Genomic DNA, 27,486 nt, shown 5'->3' on the forward strand with positions numbered 1-27,486 from the left:
GGTAAGGCTAGGCGTATATCTAGAACTGTCATACCACTGTTAATCTTTATAAAGAAAACCATAGGAGGAGGAATTTGTATTTCTTTCACATTGTGGATGCCCTACTTTGGACACCACCATGTTTGTCTGGCAACTAGTTGCTATGCAGTGATCATTTTGGCACTGGTTTTCTGTAGCATTAGAAAACAGTGCCCACTGGTGGTCAAATATTACACACTGGTTTTAAGTAATTGTGTTCTCCTTATGCAATTGTGGTTGGCCAAAAATACAGACTTATCAATGATTGCACAAATATGATAAGTACGCATTTCCAATGAAGTGTAACCGATTATTATAAGTCGCATGTTTCTAAATTTTGGCCAATTGGTGTTTTTTTAGGCAGCACGGCGGCGCAGTGGTTAGCGCTTGTGCGGCACAGTTCATGTCATGGGAACCTGTCGTGGGTTCCAATCCAGCTCCAGACTTCCTGTGCGGAGTTTGTATGTTCTCCCCGTGCTTGCGTGGGTTTCCTCCGGGCACTCCGGTTTTCTCCCACGTTCCAAAAACATGCATTTCAGGTGAATTGGCCGGTCCAAATTGTCCCTAGGTGTGAATGAGCGAATGCGTTGTCTGTCCCTGTGTGCCCTACGATTGGCTGGCAACCAGTTCAGGGTGTTCCCTGTCCACTGCCCGGAGATGGCTGGGATGGGCTCCAGCCCCCCCCCGAACCTAATGAGGATAAGCGGTACGGCTGATGAGATGAGATGAGATGGTGTTTTTTAGAGACGCCTTACAGTGCGGAAAATATGGTATATCAAATATCGTAATGGTAAGAAACATGTTTTCCACCTGTCTAATTTGCATATGTATTTCTGCTTAATTACCGACCTGTGGCTGCCAGGGACATGCGGCGGTACTTTTCCTTGGTTGGTGTCCCTTCGTTGGCCCCAGCTGTGGCGATGGCGAAGGCAGAGGCGGCAGTGAGGGCGCTGCGGTTATTGTCCAGCTCCCGGCAAGATGACACCACCATGCTGTTGTTAATGGAGAACAGCGTAAATTCTGTGGACAAAAGAAAAAGCCACTCTTCAAATGTCTTACATGATGTTTTGTTTCATTGGGACATTGGGGCAGTAAGAGGAGTTCACCTACCTCTCCATGCATATTTTTTTTCTGTATTTTATACATTTTTTGATCATTTCAAATTGTGTACATAACAAATATTGTATGGGAATTATTTTTGTAAAATAAGACTGATTTTGCCTCAAATCTGGATCATCTCAGTCACTGGTAACCAATGTTACAGTGTCTACTTCTTTTAAAATTAATTCAGTAACTGAATTACTCGCTAGTAAAAGTAACTAGTTACCAGGAAAATTACCAATTTTCGTTAATATGAAAATACGTTTTTGTCAGCCAAAAAATTGGAGATTTCTAAACAGTATTTGAGTCAGTTGAATAGAGGTGATAACAGATAACTAGTTCTGTTAGAGAACCACTTAATATTTATTGCACCTCTCAGCAACAGATTTAACCTACACTCGAAGTGCAACACATATAAACAATAAACAATATGATAAAAGAACAATAAGCAGTGAACAATATAAGTGAGTTTAATAAATTAAATGGATAAAAAAACAATGACCAAAGTAAATGATAAAAGAAAAAAGGATAAACTTTTTTTATCCAAACACTTTAATTCTGAAGAGCACAGAAAATGAAATTAAAATATCTACAAATCTACAAAAAAATAACCAAGATGATTCCCCAGGGCACAGTCCAAGGGGGCACGAGGAGAGTAGGTCCGAAAAAGAATTGCGGAGACAACATTAAGGAATGGACTGGTGCCCATGTAGTTATGGGATCTGTGAACCGTGAACAAAAAAAGATAAAATACAAAACAATTTTAACCTTTTTTTATGCTCAACAAATTTGACACATATGTTTACAAGTCAAGGCAAGTCACCATTAGCTTGTCCAGATAAAAGACTGTAGTTCGCCCTTTATTGACCAAGTATCATACAGACCGCAGTGTTCATTTAACCTCTGAAAAGTGATAGGTCCTGGGGACTCGCATGCTCAAAAATCTATGGGTCCCAACAGAGATCTATGGGTCCCCAAAACTTAGTGTTATCGCGTTTGAAATTGTAAATCGGTGACAAATATATAATATAAATCTATGTATTCATTCAGTTTTAATCATCACAGTTTATTGGTAAAACAAATCAATTATGACTTCAAGATTTTTCAGTTCACAACAATCTTGCACATTATTCAAAATAACATTGCTGAAATAATTATATTAGACTATATTTTCATTCAGTTTTAATCATCACAGTTAATTGATAATACAAAGCAGTTATTACTTCAGATTTTTCAGTTCACAATATTGCACACTATACAAAATAATATTGCTGAAATATTTATATATTCTTGCAGTTTTAATCATCACAGTTAATTGGTAATACAAAGCAGTTATCACTTTAATTTTTTCAGTTCATATTATCTTTGTGGTCTGCTGTCCCGCCATAGTTGTAATGCCTTCTAGAGGTCCAATCCATTATCATCCTCCTCATAGTGTAACCAGGAATATAATTTAGTCCATTTTGGCAGAAAAGTCCTTTTCTTGCTCGGAGTATTCTTTTGTTTATCTTTCGTCGAATCGTTCGCTTCAAAACACGTGTTTTCCTTGCCTTCGAGGTCTTCTGAAGAATATCTCCGCCGTTTTTTTTGTGCCGGAATTATTGCCGTTGTTACCACTTTCTGTGTTATGTTTCGACTTATTACCGACACTGAAGAAATTACCAACTTTTTGTTGATTTGCACCTAATACCAACTGTTTTTTCGGAGGCATACTTCTCTTTCACTCGACAACCGCCACAACAATGACGACATCTCGAAGCAACAAGATCTTGTTTGCCGAGATCGGCGTGAGACCAAAACAACAATGGCGGATGCCGGATCTGCCTGACGAAAAGTTTGGAGTGCGGTAAATCTTTGTTAAAAAAAAAAGTAAACGGGTAATAATGACAATTTGGTGTCAAAAACGTTGTGTCCCGGGGACGCACGTTGATTTGACCCAATTCGTTCCAAGCAAAAATGATGCGTCTAGGACGCAGGTACGCGGGCAAACGAGAACACTGTACAGGCCACTTGGAATTTTTTCATTATTTTGGCCATGAAAAGTCCAAAATCATGTTATGAGTGATAACTTTTAGCCCTTTTTTGTAGAACAACCCACACTTTCAATTTTTTCTACCACAAATATGTGTTAAGACAATGTAATCAGAGTTTAGAATTATAAACAAAACAAAAAAGGCTTGGATTTTTCAGGATTGTATAATGAAGTAGGGACTGGAACTGAATGAGAACACGTTGTAAGACAACATAAACTGGAAATATGAACCGCTATAATAGTACAAAAAGAAAAAAACGTTTCTGAGTCTTGCTTTCTCAAGGTTTCGATATATTGTCAACTATTTTTCACCATGACCAGGCGCTTATTAGGCCTGTGGGGTAGATGGTGAAGCAATTCCTGGAGAGAGAGAGAGACCAACATCCAACACGAACGATCAGTACCCGAATTCATTGCCCCTTCGACAATCAAAACTAATCAAGCAATGTTTAAATTATTAATTTTTTTTCATTGGTTACAGATTGTTCTTTAAATTTAAAGAGAAGTCAACAATTTATGTCTAAAAATTGGCCAAAGAGAATACCTGGTTGCAAAGATTTTAGGGCTGTAAACTGTTCGTCTCGTAATGGCCACTTTAGAAAACGCTTTAACATACCTTTAGAAAAATGCGTGAAATACAATGTTTAGTTCTTCAGAATGCGGTCACAATTGACATGGGACCACGCAAGGCTTCTTACTATGGTCCCAACTGTTTTCCAGATAAGATGCCCATGCTACACTCTTCTACAGGACAGAATAAAAACCTATTTCTGTGTGTTCCAACTTAGATTACTCAATGTTAGGAGCACTTGCAGTGATTATTTCAGTTGGGGACAAAATTTCAGGGTGTTGCCTCTCAAAAGAGGCCAAAACTGTCCATAATCAGCATTCAATTCATTTTGGGTAGGTTTTGGATTAGGATTTGAAGCAAAATTTACAAGAACTTTAAAGGGGTTAAAGTATTGTGCCCAACACTGGTAATAAAAGTAAATGTTGGCGTGTATCCACTGGAGGGCGTCCTTGAACCGAGGCGGACCCAATCACATGATGGTGGACAGTTTGCATCATTGGCGGTGTTTGCCTTTTGCCTCCCCTTCACAATTTCTCCCTACCTTCCTCGGTCAAAGCGGGGGCGACATCAGAAGAACACGCACATGGTTGCTAAGGTACAAGGTTTCCTTCCGCCTACACTGGCATAGCACTGGCTTCCCTTGTATCCGACACCGTGGGAGGAGAGCACACTGGGGATTAATTGCGCCTGACTGCCGACAGGGTGGATGCTCCGTCTCCGCGTGATAGCAGCAGGTCCGAGAATCTGTGGGTGTTTATTTGTTTTTCCTCTCTTTTCTTAGCAGCCCTTATTTGGCTTTTGCCGTTCGCCATCTCTTCCACTTTGAATAGTTGCTACATATGCCAGGGCCAGAGTCTCAAGTGGGCATATCAAATGCACATGAGGCGGATACAATTATTATTACCACCTTTTTCTTCTTGCAGCACTGTTTCCAGTGTTTTTTAGGAATGGGAATAACAATGACCATGACAATAACTCTTGTATTTTGTGGTTTATGTTTTGTTGCCCTAAAAAAATCAATATTTTTGAGAGACATTTTTACAAGTCATTCAAAGATTACAGTTTAAAATTACTTCGTACAAGAAAAGTGTAAATACGTTTGTCATGATTACTCATTGCCCTCACCTGTGCCCACTCGTTTGGCGCCAGCTGCTCCTCATTGCCTGATTGATCCCCCTCCTATTTATACACAGTACTCCAGTCACTCCTTGTCATTCTGTCAGCGAACCTCCTCATATGCAAGGCAAGCACTTTTACTCTGGCCCTTGTCTGTCCTGTCTTCAGCCGTATCCTACTCGTCTGCTCCCGATTTCCTGATCGTCTCCTTGGCTATTTTGCCCACCGAGCACGCTCCGATCTCCCGCTCCGGCTAAACCACTCACTTCCACATTACGATCATGTTTCGAGCCCGTGAGGTGCTTGCTCCTCCTGTCCAGTGAGCACCGGATCGCTGGCGTTTGTTTCCTCGCACCTGACTTTCTCGATATCCCAATAAACTTTTGTGTGAAACGTTACGCGTTTGGGTCCAACATTTGTCCTGAGTTAAACGTTTTTCTTTTTCTTTTACCTTCTTTCTTGTTTTTTCCTATTTGTCTATTTTTCTCTCTTCCTCACATTTTATTCATTTAGTGTCTTTTCTTCCCTAGCTTTTACTTCCTTTTTCGTTATCTTATTGTATTCTTCTTTTTTCTCTCCTTTTTTCCTTTTATGTTTTTGTCTTCTATTTATTTGTTTCCGAGGTTTTACCATTGTCTTTGTTTTCCCTTTTTCTTATTCTTCCTGCTTTTTTACTTATTCTTTTTTGATTTTCCCCTTTTTATTTTACGCTTTTCTATCCTTTCCATTTTTTTTACTTCTTTCTCCCTTTTTTTCTTTTATTTATTTTCTTCTTTTTTTGTATTAGTTTTTCAGACTGCCCTCACCACTACATCTTGTTTTATTTGGGTGAGATGAGTATGTCCATGGGTAGGCACTGGCCACACGTACCCCCCTGGTAAGCCCCCTGATATGTGCAGTGTTGCTGCTGATGTAATTACGCTGGTTCCTCATTTTTTACAATGATAAGATTAACACTTTGTTTCTCTCAGGGATTTTTGACCTCTTCTGAAAAAAAAAAATCAAGTTTTGCAAAATTAATGTAAAGGATGGACATGTCTTTTAAAAGAACATTTTCTTTCCTGTTATTGTTGATTCTAGCAACATGTAGTGACAAGGTGAACAATAAATTGCAGTTTAACGAGATGGGATCGGATGAAAATGGTAATAAGAAAAAGATGGTTTCGAAAACAGTCCAAATGCCAACCCAAACCTCCAAAAAGATGAAAAAGGAAGAATTTATTTGAGCCCATCAAAGAATTTGACATAATTTCACATTGAAAGAGGCTGCAATGATGATTTTAGCCAGAAGAGGGGGTAATTAAGTAAAATGTATTAAAGTTACTGACACCACCTTTAAGTAGCATTATCATTTTCTACAAAAACAAGTTAAAAGTAAAGTAAAATAACACCCAAAATATGTTGACCAATCACTGGGTTACGTACCACAGTTTTTTGACTTGAGATTTCTGGGTGTGGACGGCGATTTGGGAGGGGACATCTCCGCTTCCGTTTCGTCACTCTGACATGGTTCTCTATCACATTCTTTTCTTACTGACAGATCTGAATGGAAACAAAAAAGGTACACAAGATCATCAAAGATTGTTGTCCCCCCATTTTTTAAAGGGACAGTATATTATTTGACCACCATGTCACTCTAATGCTGGGGTGGCTTTTATATTTGGCCCGCTAAACCGCTAAAATGGCCAAAATATCATGACAATGTATATCATAGTGGATAAAGTACAACCAATGAAAATGTTTTCTGTGTGAGAAGTTTGTCCCCGCTGTCTCTTTGGGTGTCAAAAACAAAAGTATTACAAAAGGAATATGACAAAAATACTACAAAACGACTACACAACTAAATATCAAATTAAGTTCATAAAAACATGGTCCTAATATATTATTTGCTTTCCTTCTGCTTTAGGAATACAACAAAAATACTACTACAATAGTACTTAAATAAAAAAATACTATTACATAAATACTAAACGAGAAATACTACAAAAATACAACTACAGCAGGGGTCGGGAACCTATGGCTCGGGAGCCATATATGGCTCTTTTGATGACGGCATCTGGCTCTCTGAAAATTTCTGAACGAAACAAATCAATCAATAATTTTACTAATAATGTTACTTTAGCAAAATAAATAATAATAATAATAAATTCAGAAAAAAAAACATGTCAAAAAAAATAAATAAATACACACATTTTAATTTATATATATTTTCACCTGCAACTTTTCGTTCAGGCACGCAGCTAAGAGCCAATCTGTTCTCCGGTGAGAGGGAGGGTCCGCTACCCGGAAAGTCTAATTTTAATGGATAATTTACAACAATCTGCACAAGTCATTTTGAAGCAAAGATGTAATATTTCCTCGTTTTTGGTTAGCTTTTTTATGCAGAGTGAACCCTTCTAATCAAGAAGATGACGAAAAGGAAAAAAGATGAAGATTACCGTACGTTTCAGCAGGAATGGACAGAGCAATTTGCCTTTATTGAGAGAGCAGGTTGTGCAGTGTGTCTTATATGCAATGATAAAATTTCCTCGATGAAACGGTCAAATATAAAGAGACACTTCGACACACGCCATGCCACATTTTCAGCGAAATATCCAGTGGGAGACAACAGAAAGAAGGCCTGTCAAGAACTACTTTCCACAGTCCAGGCTAGTCAGCAGGAGCTCCGTGTATGGGCCAAACAAGGTGATTTTAACTCTGCTAGCTTTGCTGGTTCTTTAGCAATTGTGACGAGCGGGAGGCCGTTTACAGATGGCGATTATGCCAAATCATTCATGCTTTATGTGGCCAACGAGCTTTTTGACGACGTTAAGGATAAAGATAAAATAATCAAACGGATAAAAGATATGCCTCTTTCAGCAAGAACTGTGCTGTGATGTCGAATCAAGTGGAGATAAAAACAAGTGAATGACATAAATGCAGCGGAGTTTTTTTCCCTCGCTTTGGATGAATCAACAGATGTCAGTCATTTATCCCAGTTCAGTATTATTGCACGCTATGTTGACGGTGACTCGCTGCGTGAGGAAAGTCTTGCCGTTTTGCCACTAAAAGGGACAACGAGAGGAGAGGATTTATTCAAGTCTTTCATGGAGTTTGCAAATGAAAAGAATCTACCAATGGATAAACTTATTTCTGTGTGTACCGATGGTGCTCCGTGCATGGTGGGGAAAAACAGAGGATTTGTAGCGCTGCTTCGTGAGCAGGAGAACAGACCCATCCTCAGCTTCCACTGTATTCTACATCAGGAGGCACTTGCTGTATTGACCATGTTTGGATCTACGTATGCATGCGAAAAGTCGTTCTCACACCTAAAACACATCAAAACCAACCTGCGATCACGTTTAAAAGATGGAAGCCTAAACGCCTGCATGAAGCTGAACCTCACCACCTATCAACCGGACTACAAAGCCATCAGCAAAACCATGCAACACCAAAAGTCGCATTAATAGTAAGTCAGAAGTACTTTTCTTATTAATAAATACCTTTTATTTTATTTTGAACAACATGTTATAACAGAGTCTTATTATAATATATATATATTGTTGGTCTTCTTCGATTTAGATAAGAAATTGCTGACCTGAGGGCCTCAGACAGCGGTGAACAAGCAGAGCGGGCAAGTAAACATGGACAGATGAATAAAACCTCAGCCTGCAGACCAGTTGATTGTTATAATTATAAATAATTGTTAGTTTTTGTTATTAACTTACAATGTTGTTCAAAATAAATTCTGTCTTATTATACTATAAACTCGTTGATTTTCCTCTTGCATTTAGCTGTTTTTGGTATTAAAATATACATATGGCTCTCCTAGGATTAGATTTTAAAATTTTGTTTTTTTTTCGGCTCTTTCAGCAAAAAAGGTTCCCGACCCCTGAACTACAGTAATATCAAAAAATACTAAAATAATACGACAAAAGTACTACAGAGATAGGACAAAAATGCTTTATTGAAAATATTTGAAAAAAACCCACTGCAGTAATACTATAGTCCAAAAAAACACTACTACAGAAATGTTACAACAGAAATACCACAAAAATACTACTACAGAAGTATTACAAGAGAAATACTGCAAAAAATACAACTTCAGTCATAATAAAAAAAATAATACATATAAACTATAAACATATATTATAGATCTATTTAAAAGACAAATATTAAGAAATAGAACATGTAGATGTTGGCATGTATATTTAGCACATCATTTATTTTTATCTAATGTTCATGAAGTATTTACTTGCTGTATTAATTTGACGTTTCAATGTAGCCAACAATTCAGTGGTGTTCTGATAAGTTTCCCCTTATCTAATCATACTGTCTGCAAAATTAAGTTAGATCCAGTCTTAACAAAGGTTTCTTGTGAAGATATGACTTGCTTACATGGACAGGTTAATCCCTTTTTTTTTTTTTTTGATCTACAGCCCCATCCTATAAAACAGTGGCCCTTTTCTCGAGGCATGCCTAGGGAGGACTTTGTCCTGTTCATAAGCCCAGAATATTGTGTTTATTTATTTAATTGTGTTTCTTTTTCATAAAACTCCTAAAAAGAACTGCTCTCTTAATCTCTTGTATCCTCGTCCAAATATTCGGTCGGAATCCCGGAAGTCAAATTGAACACGCGGTGGGACACATCGATTACGCAAGACTCAAAGTAACCAAACCGCGTAATTTTTCCTCTAGTTTGTTTTTTTGCCCAGCCTTTAACTCAACTTTTTTTTATAAAGCCCTTTAAAACAGCCACAACTGAAGATAAAGTGCTGTCCACTAGTAAAACATAGTTAAGATATCCAGTTTATCTTCACACCCGGTCTCAAATACCATCCTTTCCAACTTGCCTAACCATAATAACTCCCTCAAATGCCCCCCTTTTTTGTATTTGTTGCTTTTGTTTATTCTAGATCCATTGCAGTTTTATATATTCTGTATATAGTGACCTTGGGTGAAATAAAATGTATTATCACTAACAAAAAAACTGAAATAGACAATAAAATAACAAAAACACTTAAATAGCATGAAAATAATAAAATAATAAAAACAGAAACAAAGTCCCACATTGAGTCAAAAGCCAAGTTATAAAAATGGGTTTTAAGACTGTGAGTGAGCCTGTCTGATGTGCAAGGGAAAATTGTTCCAGAGTTTGGGGGCAGCAAGAGAAAAGGCTCTATCCCTTCTGAGCTTCCTCTTAGATATTGGTGCCTCAAGCAGCAGCTGATCGGCTGACCTGAGGCACCAAGCAGGAGCATGACAGTGAAGCAGCTCACTGAGGTAAGGAGGCCCAAGGCCATACAAAGATTTAAAAACAAATAAAATAATCTTATAATAAACCCTGAATTTCACAGGCAATCAGTGAATGGAAGCCAGGACCTGCCTAATGTGCTCCTTCTTACAAGCGCCGATGTCAGGCAGCAGTAGTTAGAATCGCTGTAAGCATGATATGGAAGACTGACTGATTCCATGATACACTGCATTGCAGTAGTCCAGCCGAGATGTGATGAAGGCATGAATCACAGTCTCAAAATGCTCACACGTGAGAAAAGGCTTCCCTTTTGCTAACTATCTTAGACGAAAGAAGGTTGACTTCACTACTGCACTTATTTGTTTATCTACTGTAAAATCAGTGTCCATCTTAAAACCCAAGTTAAAGACAGCTGGCTTCACTTATAGTGCCAAGGGGCCAAGTCAGTAGGTGGAGACACACCTGAACCACTGGGACCATCGAGACAGTAAAGAAGGTGTTTAATGGAAGGTGCATCTTATTTATTTAATGAAAAGAGACACCAGGCTTTCTGAAAATTGAGTAAATACAAGCACAGGAAGAGTCATCCTAGAACTGAGCACAGTGGAACCCCAAAAGACAAAAGATCAGGGGAAGATTCAAAACCAGCAAGGCTTACGCCCATAGTCTTGCCGGTTAGCTAAGAATAAAGCGCTACCACAAATGTCTAGTGGGTGCTGCAGCCTGGATAGTAAAATATTGTGGTCCATCGTGTCAAAAGCAGCAGTGAGGTCCAGCAGGACAAGGATCAAAATTTTTTTTAAAAGTCTGTAGCCAGGAGGATGTCATTAACCCTCATGGCATGTGTTCTTTTTTCAACACAATACATGTCAGAGTACATTTTTTGGACGTGATCTAGAATAAGTAATAACTCAGCCATTTCTAAATATCTTCTTACTTCCAACCACTCAAAATGTTCAGTGACGTCAGACTTATCCGCACACATATAGTTCTTGACTTGTTGCCTATAAAGAAAACTAACTTTATATACATATACGTAAAATTTCTAGGTTAATATTTCCTAAGGCCCAATTACATCTTTGAATAAGTCAAAAAGTGGTGACAACAATTTTTCAGGGCAACAATTTTTTTTTACAATAGCAGTTTCTCAAAAACCTCACATGTTAATTTTGCATGCAAACCACAATTATTTGGGCTTTGGCACCACCAGCTAGGGTTGTGTGAACGCTTAAAAAACATTCTTTGCATTCAACTGACTCCACAGCACTAAAGAGCAAAATACCCAAATCCTGGCAAATGCATTTAAATACACCAGGTTTATGATATCTGATTAGTCGATACCTCCGAAGATGCCTATACTTCATTAACATTTGGTGAATATAACATATCAATTCAATGAGGATGATCTTCTTTGCCTCTTCGGACCATATTACTACATCTGGCCTTGGGGTCGTTTGGACAACTGGTGGAAATTGCAGTCTTTCCCCCAGCTCTACCTTAGTCTCCCATGATTGGCCTCTGTAGCATATTACTTATTGTTGGAAGGGTGGTTAATGGCTTTTGTCCTTCTCGAACAAATGTTAGCGATGGCTATCTTGCATCGCTCCTGCTCCAAGCAAAGGTCGTGAGATCCTAATTCTGACGCCACCTTTATCTTCCTTGCATGAGAGCTACTTAACACCCAGGATGTGCTCTATGGTACCCTTTTTTCTACAAAGCTTTCACAAAGGGCTCTTCACTGAACCCTACTTGTGCAGGTAAATGGCGTCGGCAGTGTGTCTTTAACTGATCTTAGCAGGAAAGAGGTCGGGACAGTTCCAATCTCCATAGATCTCCCCATGTGATCTACCTCTTGGGTAGGTGTCGTTTGGACCATGCTCTCTCGGACGCTAACTCCACTGCATTCGCCCTAAAGATTATGAACTATAATGAATGTTCATACGTCCAAATAGTAGACATAGCATGTTTTTGTAAAGTATGTGGTTGACTTCCAAATAAAACATATATGTCACGTGTTCTTTCTCTACACAGTCTGGTGTTAGAACTGTGCGGCCCAAGCTCCACCCCTTTTAGAAGGAAAGCGTCACAAGCTGGAGCTAGGCATGTGCCTGCTTTTAACAAATCGCCCAGTGTCGGATCGGCCAAGGGAAGCCAAATGTCGAAACAGAACAGAGGATTTAACGTTTCTTGGATTGATTATTTGTATTCATTGTCAATGCAAATTGATTGCCCTGAATGTTTGCTCTGTAAAGCAAAATTATCAAATAACAAAAAGAGCAATCTGGAAAGAATGTTCCAGGGAAAGCATGATACATTTGCGACAGAGTACTCAGTTGGAAGTCGGAGTAAAAATGTGATTGAATGACTTCTGGAGAAATTAAATGAGCTCAAGAATAGATTTTCAGGAGTAGATTACATCTGTGAAACACACTATTGCAGTTTTGTTGCAACGCAGGAGACAATAAAGCAAGGAAAAACCATCTCCGATGGTGACTACATGTAGAAGTCATTTATCAAGGTATCAGAACACCTACCCTATTTTCACAACCAGAGAGCACACCGTGTTAAAAGGCACAGTCTCCAACGCTTATCCTACCCTAACACTATCCTTAACCGTAACAGTAACCCTAATCTTGAACCTAACCCTGATCCTAACCTTAACTTTAAATTTGCACTAACCATAATCTATCCATAATCCTAACCCTGAACCTAACCCTGACCCTAACCTTAAACCTAAACTTGCACTAACCCTGACCCTAAACCGACCCTAACCCTAATCTACCCTTAAGTGTAATCTTAACTGTTACAACATGTGTTGCCCCCGTCTTGTCTTTTTTTAAGCCTTTGTTTTTCAAGACTCCAGTTTCTGGCCCAGTTACCACCTTACTTCCTGGTTCTGCCCACCAATCAATAACTGTTACTAATCAGCTCCTCAGTATTAAGGTACCCTGTTTTTGTTGTTCACTCTCTTTGTTGATGCACTTTTTGTTGACTATTTTGTTTACTCTTTTTCAGCCAGATGCAGTTTGGTGCGGCTAGCTCTAAACTTACACAAACCCTAACCCTACTTGAACCCTACTTCTAACCCTCAAACCCTAGGCCTGTACCTAACTCCATCCCCAACCCTACCGTATCCCTAACCTCATCTGAACCCCAACCCCTAAACTCACCCTAACTTAACCCTGAACCTAACCCTAACCTTCACGCTAAACATACACTATCCCTAACCGCAACCCTCTAATCCTAACCCTAACATCATCCTAATCTAACACTAACCGTAACTCTTACCCTCTAACCTTAACCGTAACCCTGACTCTACCCTGACCCTAACCTTACACTAACCCTAATTTAACGCCTACTCCTGAACCTAACCCTAATCCCACTTTCTAACTCTATCCCTAACCTTAAACCTAAACTTTCAATAACCCCTAACCATACCCTAACCCTAACTTTATCCCTAACCATAACCCTAAACCTAGAACATTGTGATAGAGTTGTAATGGCTTATCTTTCTAGAAGTCAATCCATGATTGTGCACACTTGCGCGTGATAATGATGCTCTGATTTAAATAAACACCATAAATGTGCACATATTTACTTTGGGAATTTCATTGGCTAACCAATGTGTCAATCTACAATTGATTGAATTGATCACTATTGGCTAGAGATCTTTTGAGACTAATTGGTCATGACATTTTTGCTTCAATACAGGCTCTCATCGGTTGTCACAAGCTAAGAACGGTGAAAGAAAGTTTGCAATTGGCCAAAAGTGGTGTCAATCAAAATGTCAGAGAAGGTCATCTTAAAGGAATTTTAGTTGTCGGGTATCTTGGATCAGACTGATCGTGATGTTTCGGTGGTGAGTAAATTTTAAATGGTCAACATATCTTGGATCCCAAGAGTTTACGATTTCCAATTATACAATATGTGGCCTGACGTAATTTAGTGGCTGTTGACATCATGAAGATACAACTTTTGTTATCAACAGTCTAAAGACCTGCCTGCGGGCTGTCGGAACGTTAAGGTATTAGGGACGAAATATAAGTTTAGATTTTTGCTATGTGGCCCAGTAGAAAAAATATACCCGATAATCAGTCACCTGATGCCACACTAAAATATCCAATCAGTTGACACTACTTCTTAAAGATTCAAAGCATTTTTGTTTCATGTTTTTTGTCGCACTTGTGTTAATGCCAATTTAATTATGATGTCTACTGCGCGAGTTGATTGAGATTGACAGCCGTGGACAGAGTCCATAAAGGAGTGTCTTAATCGCAGCACAATGCGTGACTTTCCTTAGACATTTCCCCCTTTATTCTGCAAAGACTGCAATCTTACTCCATCGGGACAGTGAGAGTCTCGTTCATCAATTCACACACGTCACGAAAAGGATGACAAGGCATTTGGCCACAGAGTCACAGTTACTTGTGCTGTTTACCCGCGGTTCATTGAATGACTCTAAGTGATATTTAGAGCACTTTGTAAAAATCGCGATTCTTTGTTTTAATGATTTCGAATCCCCTGGTCTGCCCATATTGTAGATAGATAGATAGATAGATAGATAGATAGATAGATAGATAGATAGATAGATAGATAGATAGATAGATAGATACTTTATTCATCCCCGGAGGGAAATTCACACTTCCAGCAGTCTACCCCGTTGTTTATTAACAGATTACATGATGCCCTAGGGGTGCTTGTAGCGGAGTGGATGACGTCACGCCAGTCCAAAAGTTCGACATCAGATGGAAATCTTTTCTTTGTGAAAATCCAGGGGTACACCACCTCGTGTTAGCAAGTCCGCCTCCTCTCCGATTACCCCCGGCTTTCTTGTCTCTGTATAGCAGCGTTGAAGCCGGATAGCTCCGGGTGGCTACACGTTAGCGTCCGGAATGGTAAACATGAGCCACGTTTCCGCAAAACACAGCAACTGCGCTCTCTGTACGCTTCGATGTTTTCCACCAGCACTCGATGATCTTATTTGGTCGTGAGTTCGCATTTACCATGATTACGGATGGTACCGAAGACTTATAACGCCGCTAGCCGCTTCGCTAGTTCCGGCTCTTCTTCCACGATAGGCCCCTTCATCACGCCGGCACGAGAATTCTTCAGGGCAAGGAGTTGAAATTCCTTGAATACACGCATTTTTGTGCGCTAAAACCGATGTCCCATAGGATAGAAGTAATCCATAGTGTAGTTGTCAAAACGGGAAGAAAAAACACAGAAGATAGGAGCAGACAATAAAACAATAGGGCAGCTGCTGGAAAAGGCAGCCGCTCGTGGCAGCGCCGCTTTGATAAAGCCAGCTGTTTGGCGCGAGCTGCTCTGTGCTAGCCAAGGCAAAACGCCGGTTGTGTGCGGCCAAACGAGTTGTCTCTTGTTTTGAGAGTTAGGTTTAAATCATTAAACTCACTTTATAATGTTACTGCTTATTCTTAAAAACATTATTTCCCATAACACACTCCTCTCCTTACAATACAACAAGTATCGTTCTTGTATCGGAAAGTGTCCTCCCTCAATACACACAAAAAAAAAACTAAACATGAAACAAGGCAGAGCTACAGTATATAGAAAATATGATGAGGCAAAGAGCCGCATTCTTATTGGCCAAGAGCCGCATGCGGCTCTAGAGCCGCGTGTTCGCCACCCCTGCTATATACAGTAACACGACTAACTGTCTGTTCTTCAATGTTCAACTGGCTCAATTACTGCTCAGAAAATTTCTAATTCTTTGACATAAAACTTATTTTAAACGTAAGTGAATTAGTTACTTTCCCTGGTAACTAGTTGCTTTACCTATTTTTTTTACTAACGCAGTTACTTTTTTGGAAGAAGTAGTGAGTAACTATAACTAAAAGCTTTCGTAATATTACATGCCCGACGTTGTCAAATATTACACAGTGTCCCTTTAAATCAAATAAACACAAAAGGGTTTCAACCTTGCTTGTTGAGGACAGGCTCGTCTGCCTTGCTCTCGGCCTTGGCTTCCCCTTCATCTGGGATCTTGCTGGCCATGGTGCTGGACACAAACAGCTTGTTGATGTCCATCGCAGTTTTCCCAAAGGGGGACATGGTGGTGTGCATGCCAGCGTAGCCGTTTGGGGAGCAGCCGAGTGCGGCTAGATCGAGAGCTTTGCCTCCCGTGATGATGGGGATGTTGAGCGAGAGCTTGCGGCGGCGGTTGGGAGACGACGTCTTAGTGATGGCGAGCGGCGGCGGGGAGGAGAACTTGCGGCTGGCACGTGGCGACGTGGGTGTCTCGCCATACAGAAGTTTATTGTTCTGGCTGCTGGCAAAAAAGAGCTCCAATGCACTGTGGGACAAAAAGGTCTCATTTGAGTTAACTGTCTTTTTTGAGCTGTATCTATACAGTTTTTCAACTATCACAAACAGTGATGTGCGGTGAGGGTTGTTTCTGGTGCACAGTCATGTAAATGTACGTAAACATGCACAAAATTGTACATTAACACTCACGAAAATGTACGGAAACTCATGCAAAACATACGGAAACTCATGCAAAATGTACATAAACACACTAAATGGATGTGAACTCACGCAAAATTGTTTAAAAAGGTCACATGACAACGTACATAAAAACAAAAAATGTTTGCACAGCAATAAAGCACCTTAAACATAACCAACAGTACATCCAGCAACAGGCTCCCTTTCAGACGCCTTTTTTTCCCTTGTGATTGGTCAATATGCATTTTTCCATGGTTTCTGTGTTGTTGCCTTTAAATTTGTTGTGTATTTAAATGGTTTAAATTGTTTTGTATTTTGTATTTTAGATTTTAAATTTATGTTTCCAGTGTTTATCGGGGATGTATTTCACAATTAGCTGTTTTAAAAACTGTACAGTGTATTTTAGGATTTTTGTTTATTTGTTGTTATTTTATTTGACATTTTGATTTGTGTTTTTCAGAGTGGCTTGACTGAAGCTGCTTAAATAAAAGATTCAATTAATTAAAAGTTTACTGGAGAGTGAAAAAATAAGTGCTATTATCAGTGTTCTCGTTTGCCTGCGTCGCTGCGTCCTAAACTTTTCGTCAGGCAGATCCGCCATTGTTGTTTTGGTCTCGCGGTTCGAGTTTTTGTCTGCACGCCGATCTCGGTCAACGAGATCTCGTTGCTTCAAGATTACGTCATTGTTGTGGTGGTTGTCGTCGAGGGAAGGTGAAAATCAACACAAAATTAGTCATTTCTTCAGTGTCAGTAATAAGTCGAAACATAATGCAGAAAGTGATAACAACGGCAACGATTCCGGCACGAAAAAACGGCGGAGAAATTCTTCGGAAGATCGCGGAGGCAAGCAAAACACGTGCGTCGAAGCGAATGATTCGACGAAAGAAAATAAACAAGAATACTGCTAGCAAGAAAATGACTTTTCAGCCAAAATGGACCAAATTATATTCCTGGTGACGCTATGAGGAGGATGATAATGGATTGGACCTTGAGAAGGCATTACAACTGTGGCGGGACAGCAAACCACGAAGAATATATGAACTGAAAAATCTGAAGTGATAACTGCATTGTATTTCCAATTAAATGTGATGATTAAAAGTGTATGAACATATAGGCTAATATTTCAGCAATTTTATTTTGTATAGTGCACCATATTTCTGTGAACTGAAAAATCTGAAGTGATAACTGCTTTGTATTACCAATTAACTGTGATGATTAAAACTGAATGAAAATATAGATTCATATTTCAGCAATATTATTATGTAAAATGTACAATATTGTGAACCGTAAAATCTGAAGTGATAACTGCTTTGTATTACCAATTAACTGTGATGATTAAAACTGAATGAAAATATAGATTAATATAATTATTTTAGCAATATTATTTTGTATAATGTACAATATTGTTGTGAACTGAAAAATATTGAAGTGATAACTGATTTGTTTTACCAATAAACTGTGATGATTAAAACTGAATGAATATATAGATTCATATTATATATTTGTCGCCGATTTACAATTTCAACCTCAATAACGCTTAATTTTGGGGACCCATAGATATCTGTTGGGACCCATAGAATTTTGAGCATGCGAGTCCCCGGGACCCGTCACTTTTCAGAGGTAAAATGAACACTGTGTTACAATTTAAAAGAATATAATAGTTGTTGTTTTTTTTGTTAATTATAAATAGGTTTAGGACAGCACGGCGGCGCAGTGGTTAGCGCTTGTGCGGCACAGTTCATGTCATGGGAACCTGTCGTGGGTTCAAATCCAGCTCCAGACTTTCTGTGCGGAGTTTGTATGTTCTCCCCGTGCTTGCGTGGGTTTCCTCCGGGCACTCCGGTTTCCTCCCACATTCCAAAGACATGCATTTCAGGTGAATTGGCCGGTCCAAATTGTCCATAGGTGTGAATGAGCGAATGAGTTGTCTGTCCCTGTGTGCCCTGCGATTGGCTGGCAGCCAGTTCGGGGTGTCCCCTGCCCACTGCCCGATGATTGCTGGGATGGGCTCCGGCCCCCCGCGACCCTACTGAGGATAAGCGGTACGGCTAATGAGATGAGATGAGATGAGATAAATAGGTTTAATGCATAATATTACGTTATTATGTCACGAGGCGGAGTGGAGTGGAAGGAGTGATTGGACCAGAACGGAGGCAGGAGGCAGGAAGGGAGAACTCAATTGCGTGACGATCCATAAGTTTTATTTAACAAAATAAAAGTTGTCCAAAAGTCAGGGACAAGACAAACAAAAACATTCTTACAATCAGAACAGAACGGTACAGAGTTCCTCCGGCACGAACTCAACAGGACAGGGCATAACAGACGGAAAATGTTTTAAAAAAACTAAAACAGGACAAGGCATAGCAGACCGGGGAATGTGTAATGAGCCAGCGCCCGCCAAACCCACAACCCAGCCTTAAGTAGCAGACCAGCAATCAGCTGATCTGCTTCAGCTTGAGTTCGGGGGCGCGGCAGACTGGTCGCCATGGCGACCGTGACAGAGCCCCCCCCTTTAAGGGACAGCTCCTGAGGTCCCCAAAAAAAAAGAAAAAAAAAAAAATACTACCTCACGCCCCGGAATGGTTCGACGCTTGGCAGGGTTGGGGGGGTCCGGCAGGCAAACTGGACGGGCGAACACGGGGACAGACGGAATCGGAACCGGCGAACACCGAGGACAGACGGAATCGGCGCCGGCAAACACAGAGGACAGACGGAATCGGCGCCGGCAAACACAGAGGACAGACGGAAACGGCGCCGGCAAACACAGAGGACAGACGGAATCGGCGCCGGCAAACACAGAGGACAGACGGAATCGGAACCGGCAAACACAGAGGACAGACGGAATCGGAACCGGCAAACACAGAGGACAGACGGAATCGGAACCGGCAAACACAGAGGACAGACGGAATCAGAACCGGCAAACACAGAGGACAGACGGAATCAGAACCGGCAAACACAGAAGACAGACGGAATCAGAACCGGCAAACACAGAGGACAGACGGAATCAGAACCGGCAAACACAGAGGACAGACGGAATCAGAACCGGCAAAACAGGCGAGTCAGAATCGGAACCGGCAAAACAGGCGAGTCAGAATCGGAACCGGCAAAACAGGAGCAGCAGAGTCGGACTGGCAGGCAGCTGAGTCGGAGTCGGACTGGCAGGCAGCTGAGTCGGAGTCGGACTGGCAGGCAGCTGAGTCGGACTGGCAGGCAGCAGAGTCGGACTGGCAGGCAGCGGAGTCGGACTGGCAGGCAGCGGAGTCGGACTGGCAGGCAGCGGAGTCGGACTGGCAGGCAGCAGAGTCGGACTGGCAGGCAGCTGAGTCGGAGTCAGACTGGCAGGCAGCTGAGTCGGAGTCGGACTGGCAGGCAGCTGAGTCGGAGTCGGACTGGCAGGCAGCTGAGTCGGAGTCGGACTGGCAGGCAGCTGAGTCGGACTGGCAGGCAGCAGAATCGGACTGGCAGGCAGCGGAGTCGGACTGGCAGGCAGCGGAGTCGGACTGGCAGGCAGCGGAGTCGGACTGGCAGGCAGCGGAGTCGGACTGGCAGGCAGCGGAGTCGAACTGGCAGGCAGCGGAGTCGGACTGGCAGGCAGCGGAGTCGGACTGGCAGGCAGCGGAGTCGGACTGGCAGGCAGCGGAGTCGGACTGGCAGGCAGCGGAGTCGGACTGGCAGGCAGCGAAGTCGGACTGGCGGGCAGCGGAGTCGGCCCGGCGGGCAGTGGAGTCGGAGTCGGCCCGACGGGCAGCGGAGTCGGAGTCGGACTGGCACGCAGGGGAGACGGAATAGCAGGCAATCGGCACGGGAGTCGGGCAGGCAGGCATGAGAGTCGAACAGGCAGGCGTCAATTCTTCCCGGGACCCCATTCGAGGCACAGCAATGGCCACGACGGGCGGGGCCGTGGTTCGAACGGGCAGGGAAGGTTACCTCTGCTTGCCAAACAGCGTCCTCCAGCTCTCCCCAAATCACGCAGGGATCGTTCGCTGAGTTCAAATGCAGGCTGGCTCATTCTGTCACGAGGCGGAGTGGAGTGGAAGGAGTGATCGGACCAGAACGGAGGCAGGAGGCAGGAAGGGAGAACTCAATTGCGTGACGATCCATAAGTTTTATTTAACAAAATAAAAGTTGTCCAAAAGTCAGGGACAAGACAAACAAAAACATTCTTACAATCAGAACAGAACGGTACAGAGTTCCTCCGGCACGAACTCAACAGGACAGGGCATAACAGACGGAAAATGTTTTAAAAAACTAAAACAGGACAAGGCATAGCAGACCAGGGAATGTGTAATGAGCCAGCGCCCGCCAAACCCGCAACCCAGCCTTAAGTAGCAGACCAGCAATCAGCTGATCTGCTTCAGCTTGAGTTCGGGGGCGCGGCAGACTGGTCGCCATGGCGACCGTGACATATTAATGGTAATACGCTCATGAAAGGGACCCCAAAAACCTGTCTCCTTTTTTTTTTTCTCGTTTTTTTGCTCTCTTCTGTTTAGGTGCTTTTTTCTTTATTTAATTACTTCATTTTGTTATTTTGGTTAATTTTTCCAAGCTTTTTACTACATTCTTCTTGGTTTTTTTTGCCTTTCTTCTTTTCAGTTTTTTCCTTTTTTTTTTCTATTGTTTTTTTCTGCCTTTGTTTCTTTTTCATTATTTTTTCTGCATTTCCCCACTTTTATCATTTTGTCACTTTGTGCATATTTTTACATAATGATTAGTGATGCATGGATTCAAGCAACAAAGACAATCTGAAGAGACATTTGGGAGCCAAGCTCATTTTAGTGAGCCGAACTGAAAAAGCCGGTTCATGAAAAAGAGACAGAATTACCATCGCTACAAGAAATGCGTTTCCATTACTAGAATTAGAAATGTCTTTATTGTCATTGATATTAACGTTGTGAAACATTGAATGTGACGAGATTAGACATGGCACTCCAGGGTAAAACAAGGAAGACTTTAAAGAGAAAAGAGCTAAAAGACTATCAGGGTAAATCGGCCGAAAAAAAGGACAATTATGACGCATGGCTACATCCAGTTTCCTTTGAGTGGCCGGGACGTGTCAGTGGGTGGGCACTCCCCACCCCTGCAACCCTTGGTAAAGCCCCAGGCTGAGTCCATTTATGAGTTGGAGCCACCTTTTCCATTTTCTGGGAGCAGCATTGTTTAAAACTGCATTCCCCTTTGGCATAGAGCCTCCCCCTCTGAAGGCCTATAAATAGCCCATCAAGTGACAGCGTGGCAAGGCACAGGCGCTGCCAACAGCAACCAGCCTGGAAGGAGGCCCGCCGACACACAGGAGAGCCAAGCAAGATGGGAGAAGTAAGCTGGAGGCAGTCACATACCCCCTACCAATTCCTACACACTCAATTCTGCTGTAGGGACGCTTTTATCATCCCAAGGAATCATTGAAAGGTTATGATCAGTGTTGGGCACGTTACTTTAGGAATTTTATTAGTTATACTCGGTGGTGGGAGAAAACATCGTTATTAATAACTCTGTTACATAATGGCGCTACTTTTTTTCAGTATTTTCTGCTACTCACCAGAATCGTTTACGTCACGCCTTTTCAGACCATGTCTGCATTCAATATAGCCACTACCATATAGTGATATAGCAATTACGAAAATATTATTTACTTATGTAACTGACTCGTGTCCCTTCGAGGGGGGATCCTGTGTTGACTTTAAATTTGTTGAGCAAAAAAACTTTAAAATTGTTTTTGTATTGCATCTTTTTTTGCAAATATATAAATATCTTAAGTATATTTTCTGTGGTTTTCATTGTCAATGTCTGCATGTAAAAATGTAAAGTTTATTTTTTTTCTCTTCTGTCATCTCTCTTTTTCCTTTTGTATTTCTATTTTTCAATTATTTTGTCCATTTTTGTCCTTTTTTTCTTTCTTTGTCCTCATTTTTATGTCACTCTGAGCATAATGTCACATTATAATTGGTCATGTAGGGAATAAAGCATTAAAAACAACCTGAAGAGCTCTTTGGGACCCGAAAGAGCTGAGCCGAAAAGCCAGTTCTCTTAAAATAGTCGGAATTTCTAACCCTACAAGTATTTGTTCAGAAAATGTCAAATTATTTGACATACAACAGCTTATTTTTCAAGTTACATAAATAGTTACCGTACAGTTCCTGGTAAATAGCTACTTTAACTATAGAGTTATTCATTAACTCAGTTACTTTTTGGAAGAAGTAGCAAGTAAATATAATTTATTACTTTGTTGAAGTAACGTGCCCAACACGGCTTATAGTTACTCACTACTTCTTGCAAAAGTAACTGAGTAGAATTCGAGACGGGAGAGTAGAGGAGAACAGACAGAACCTTGTAGTATTTATTGCACCCTGCCAGCAACAGATTTATCCTACATTTGAAGTGCAACAAATATAAACAGTTAACAATATATTCAAATAAAAGTCAGCATATACATAAACATGCACAAAAACATACGTAAACAGACACCAAAAAAACGTACTCAACATGCGCAATAACGTGCACTAACACTCACAAAAACGTACGTAAACACGCGCAAAAATGTATGCAAACATACGGAAACACAAAAAATTTACTAAACACACAGGAAAACGTACGTAAGAACGCACAAAACCATACATACACATGCATAAAATTGTACAGATACACATACAAAAACCTACATAAAAGCCTGCACAAAAACGTACGTTCATCATCAGTAACAGTACGCCGTTGTAATGGCGGAAAAAAAAAGTTCGATTACCCTGTGACTGAAAATGAAAAAAAAAGAAAAGGAAAAGAAAACGGAAGAAAGAAAGAAAAAATTGAAAGAAAAGATAAAAGAGACAAAAGACAAAAAAAGTGAGGTCAAAGAAAGATGATGAATGGAAAACTAAAGACCAAAAAGGAAAAACAATAGAAAAACGATAATAAAGAAGGCAAAAAAAGAAAAGAAAAACTCAGGTTTGTGTTCCTATAAGGGGTACACTTAGCAACAAAATAGCTGAAAAAATGTCTGCTCCATGGTGATCCTCATCAATGTTCCCTCTAATTTTCCACGGGTCTTAGCGTTCACACAAAGCCGGCGAGCAACGCTTGAATCAACAGTGTGCACAGCAATCCCAAGTGTGGCCACTAAGTCATTAGTAGTACAATACACAACTGTATTTAATCACATTTTTTGTGGAAGTACAATGCTGGCAACAAGATTGACTTAGTATAATTGGAAATATTTGAATGCAACACAAACTTTTTCTTCTTTTTCCCTGTATTTGTTTCTATTTTTTTGAAATTCCTTTAAAAAAATCTCATTGTGTTTATTTTTTCCTAGCTGTTACTTTTTTCTCTTTGTTCTCTATTTACTTTTTTCCTTTGTTTCTTTCTTTTCTTTTTTTTTGTTTTTTTTCTAAATTTTTCCTTCTTTTTTTCCCCTTCATTTTGATTCTTTTTTTTCTGAGCTTTTCACTACTTTTTCATTTTGGTATTTTTTTCTTTTTTGTTCTATTCCCCCATTCCTTTAAGTCATTTTGTGCATAATTTTACATAATATTTGGTCATGTTGGGATTAAAGAAGTAAAAACAACCTGAAGAGCCTTTTAGGACCTGAAAGAGCCGGTTCTTTTTAGTGAACCGAGCCGAAGAAGCTGGTTCTCGAAAAACTCCTGACTTTACTCAACTTCGTTCTACTTCAACTTTGACTACAAAATACCGCATTTAAAACACAACGTCAGGGGAACTCGTGTGTTTTTACCTTCATGCACTGTAACTTTGACAATGCAATTTCGAGCCCTGATTTTTGTGAGCTGGCTAGATTTTCTTGTTCATAGAAAAGCTCTGGGTAGTGCGCAATTGCGCACACACGCAGCTTAGAGGGAACATTATGCTGGATAGATTTTCTTGTGCGCTGAGAATGTGCGGGCAGTGCGCAATTGCGCACGCGCACAGCTTAGAGGGAACAGTGATCCTCATCTTTTGCTGAATAAATACAAGTTCCTCCACCTAAGAATATTTAAAAATGCAAAGTATATGTGATAGTTTATATATTTTTTATTAAACTCAATATTATTTTCTATTAAATAAATTACGGTTTTTTTTGTACCACTGACACAGGGGTGTCAAACTCATTTGAGCTTGGGGGCCACATAGTAGAAAAAGATGGGGGCCGGACTACTAAATTAAAAAGAAAGAAAGGGATAAGAAGTGAGAAAAACTGAGACTAAGCTAGAGAAAGAGAGGGAAAACAAGTGATAAATTGTAAGAATGAGAGACAAAGAAAGAGAAAAAAACGACAGATAAAAAAAGAAAAAGAGAACATAGAGGAAAGAGAGCGAGTGAAAGAGAGATTTAAGGAGAGAGAGAGACACACAGAGAGATATAAATACCAAACGACAGAAGGAGAGGGAGATAGAGAGAATGTAAGAGGTAAAAAGACAGAAAAAGAGAGGCAAATATAGAGAAAGGGGGAGAAAGACAGTTAAGAAAGAGAGAAAAAAATCAAAGAAACAAATAAAGAACAGAGAGTAAGAAAAAGAGAGAGCTTGAGAGAGAGAAGGGGAAAAAAGAGCAAAAGAGAGGCAGAGAAAGTAAAAGAAAGACAGGGACAGAGTGAGAAAGACAGGGGGAAAGAGAGAGCAAGAGGGAGAGAGAGAGAGAGAGAAAGAGAGAGAGAGAGAGAGAAAGTACAAAACACAATCGACATTTAATACTGCTGCAGATGAGGGAGGGGCTGAAAGAGGAAGGGGGTAAGGAGAGGGTGGGGTCCTGCAGCAAAGTCAAGCGTTGTCATGGCGACAGCAGAGCAGAGAGAAAGGGATGGTCAAATTTCTGGGAAGGGGGAGAAAAGTGAGGGAGGAAGGAGGGTGGAGAGAAAGGTGGGTGGGCTTCAATAGAGCGTGAGCTTGTCACCTGTGTTTTTTTACGTAATATGATAATGGTGATAATAATAACAATGATTATACTACTACTGCTAATAATAATAACAATATTGCATCAGATTTATATTTCCAGGACCCTAAATAGCACTTTAGAGGGAATACATTATTCCTGTAGTGGCGTTACACTACAAACAAGACGACTGTAGATCAGGGGTCAGGGACCTGTTTGGCCGAAAGAGCCATATTTGGCAAAATATTTTAATTCTTTGTAATTGGGAAAGCCTTTCTATGTGTTTTAAGACATCATTCAGCAGAACCTTGTGGCCTGGAACTTACGGGACTGATTTTCTGCGGATACAAAATGAGGGCCGCAATTCTCCTGCCTAATGGCAGAGGGCGATAGTGAGATCAATGATTCTGATTTGACAATCAAAATCATAGAATTAATGACTAGTAAGCAAAAAGCAAGTCAAGCCAAGCAGTATGTTTTTCTCACTGCATAAGATGTACCGTATATAAGCCACGGTTTTTTTACATAGTTTTGCCAGGTAGTTATTTGTGAAATTATTGACACATTGTTACCAAGTGTATTAACTCACATGTTAGTTTTACACTAAACCACAAGAGGGCGCTCTAGCCCTGTGTTGATCATTTGAACCTTTCCCTGTTGTGCCGACAAATATTATTTCAGATTTTCACTCACAAAAAGAGACAAGCTTCACCTACCACAACCTCCTTCTTTGATTCCCTCCATAGCCCAGTTTCTCCAGTCCAAGACCTGCTACTCCAGCCTTTTTCTTAAAGAGACACTCAAGTCTCCTTTTCAAGATTCTCTCCACCCCTAGATCCCCTTGCAAAGTTTGCCCACCTCGTCCCAAGACCTGCCACTTCAAGCGTCTTCTTAAAGTTTCTCCTCCTCTGCTACCCCAGTCCCACACCTTCGCTTATCGGTAGTCTTGTGTTGTTGCTATTGAAAAAAAAATGTCCCCCCAGTGCGGTTAGTTCACATCCCTGGTATCCCACGTTTAGGTCTGTCCAACACCTCGTAACAGTTACTGAAATTACCAGGCATGTCAATCAGGAACTTATGCAGCCTGTTGCTCTCTTTTATTTTAAATTGCCTTTTCAGATGGCATGCATTTTTTTATTTGCTGGGTTTTATCAAATACATTTCCCCCGAATTGCGACTTAAGTTTTAAGATTTGTTTATTTAAAAAGGGACAAGTAGGGTCCATAAACTCATGTCAGTCCATCTATCCATTATCTGCACCGCTTATCCTGAGTAGGGTTTGCGGGGGTGCTGGAGCCCATGCAAGCTATCTTCGGGCAGTGGGCAGGAGACACCCTGAACTGGTTGCCAGCCAATCGCAGGGTACACACAGAGAGACAACCATTCGCTCTCTCATTCACACTCAGGGACAATTTAAACCGGCCAATTAACCTGAAATGCATGTTTTTGGAGTGTGGGAGGAAACCGGAGTGCCCAGAGGAAACCCACGCAAGCACGGGGAGAACATGCAAACTCCACACAGGAAGTTTGATCACATGACCTCAGAACTGTGCCGCACACGCGCTAACCACTGCGCCGCCGTGCTGCCCTAAACTCATGTCACACACTATAACATTTTAGCCAATGCTAATTCTCAATGTCTGTCCCCAAAAGGCTTTTACAAAAAAAACATACAGACACAATATTATAAAACAGCACAATTGCAGAGACTACAGGTGGTCACATATCTGACCTCTGATCAAAAAGTCTCTTCATGTTTAAAACTGACCCAGTGTGACTTGTCCTTTGGTTCAGTGTGTAAACAGTTCCAGGCTTTGGAGCCTTTTACAGTAAAAGCTGATTGTCCAAAAAGAGTTTTTCACCTCGGCACTTGACAGTTCTTGCTCTGAGCTCCTCCGGTTCTTACACTCCGCTGCAACTTATGTATGTTTTTTCCTTTTTAATTATGTATTTATTGCTGGTGTGACTTATGCTCTGGAGCGACTTATATTCCCCAAGATACAGTAGGTTCATTTATTTGTAAATCTGACTGTGCCTCACCACTTACACTAAACCAGGGGTCGGCAACGTATGACACGCGTGCCACTGGTGGCACTC

General features: G+C 40.8%; 1 protein-coding gene across 3 annotated transcripts in view; it reads right to left on the minus strand.

Annotated features, from left to right (window-relative positions):
* The window catches only part of rasgrf1 (Ras protein specific guanine nucleotide releasing factor 1), an 82,119-nt gene that overhangs the window by 23,847 nt on the left and 30,786 nt on the right, over positions 1 to 27,486 (minus strand). For all 3 annotated transcript variants that reach the window (XM_088334709.1, XM_088334708.1, XM_088334710.1), the window contains 3 exons: positions 16,011 to 16,384; positions 6,264 to 6,380; positions 868 to 1,038 (listed from right to left, as the gene is read on the minus strand). In XM_088334709.1, coding sequence (XP_088190835.1) covers positions 868 to 1,038; positions 6,264 to 6,380; positions 16,011 to 16,384 — 662 coding nt within the window. The remainder of the gene's footprint in view (positions 1 to 867; positions 1,039 to 6,263; positions 6,381 to 16,010; positions 16,385 to 27,486) is intronic.

This window comes from Urocampus carinirostris, chromosome 4 (assembly GCF_059441175.1).
Source record: "Urocampus carinirostris isolate Australia breed hairy pipefish chromosome 4, RoL_Ucar_1.0, whole genome shotgun sequence".
Lineage (NCBI taxonomy): Eukaryota > Metazoa > Chordata > Actinopteri > Syngnathiformes > Syngnathidae > Urocampus > Urocampus carinirostris.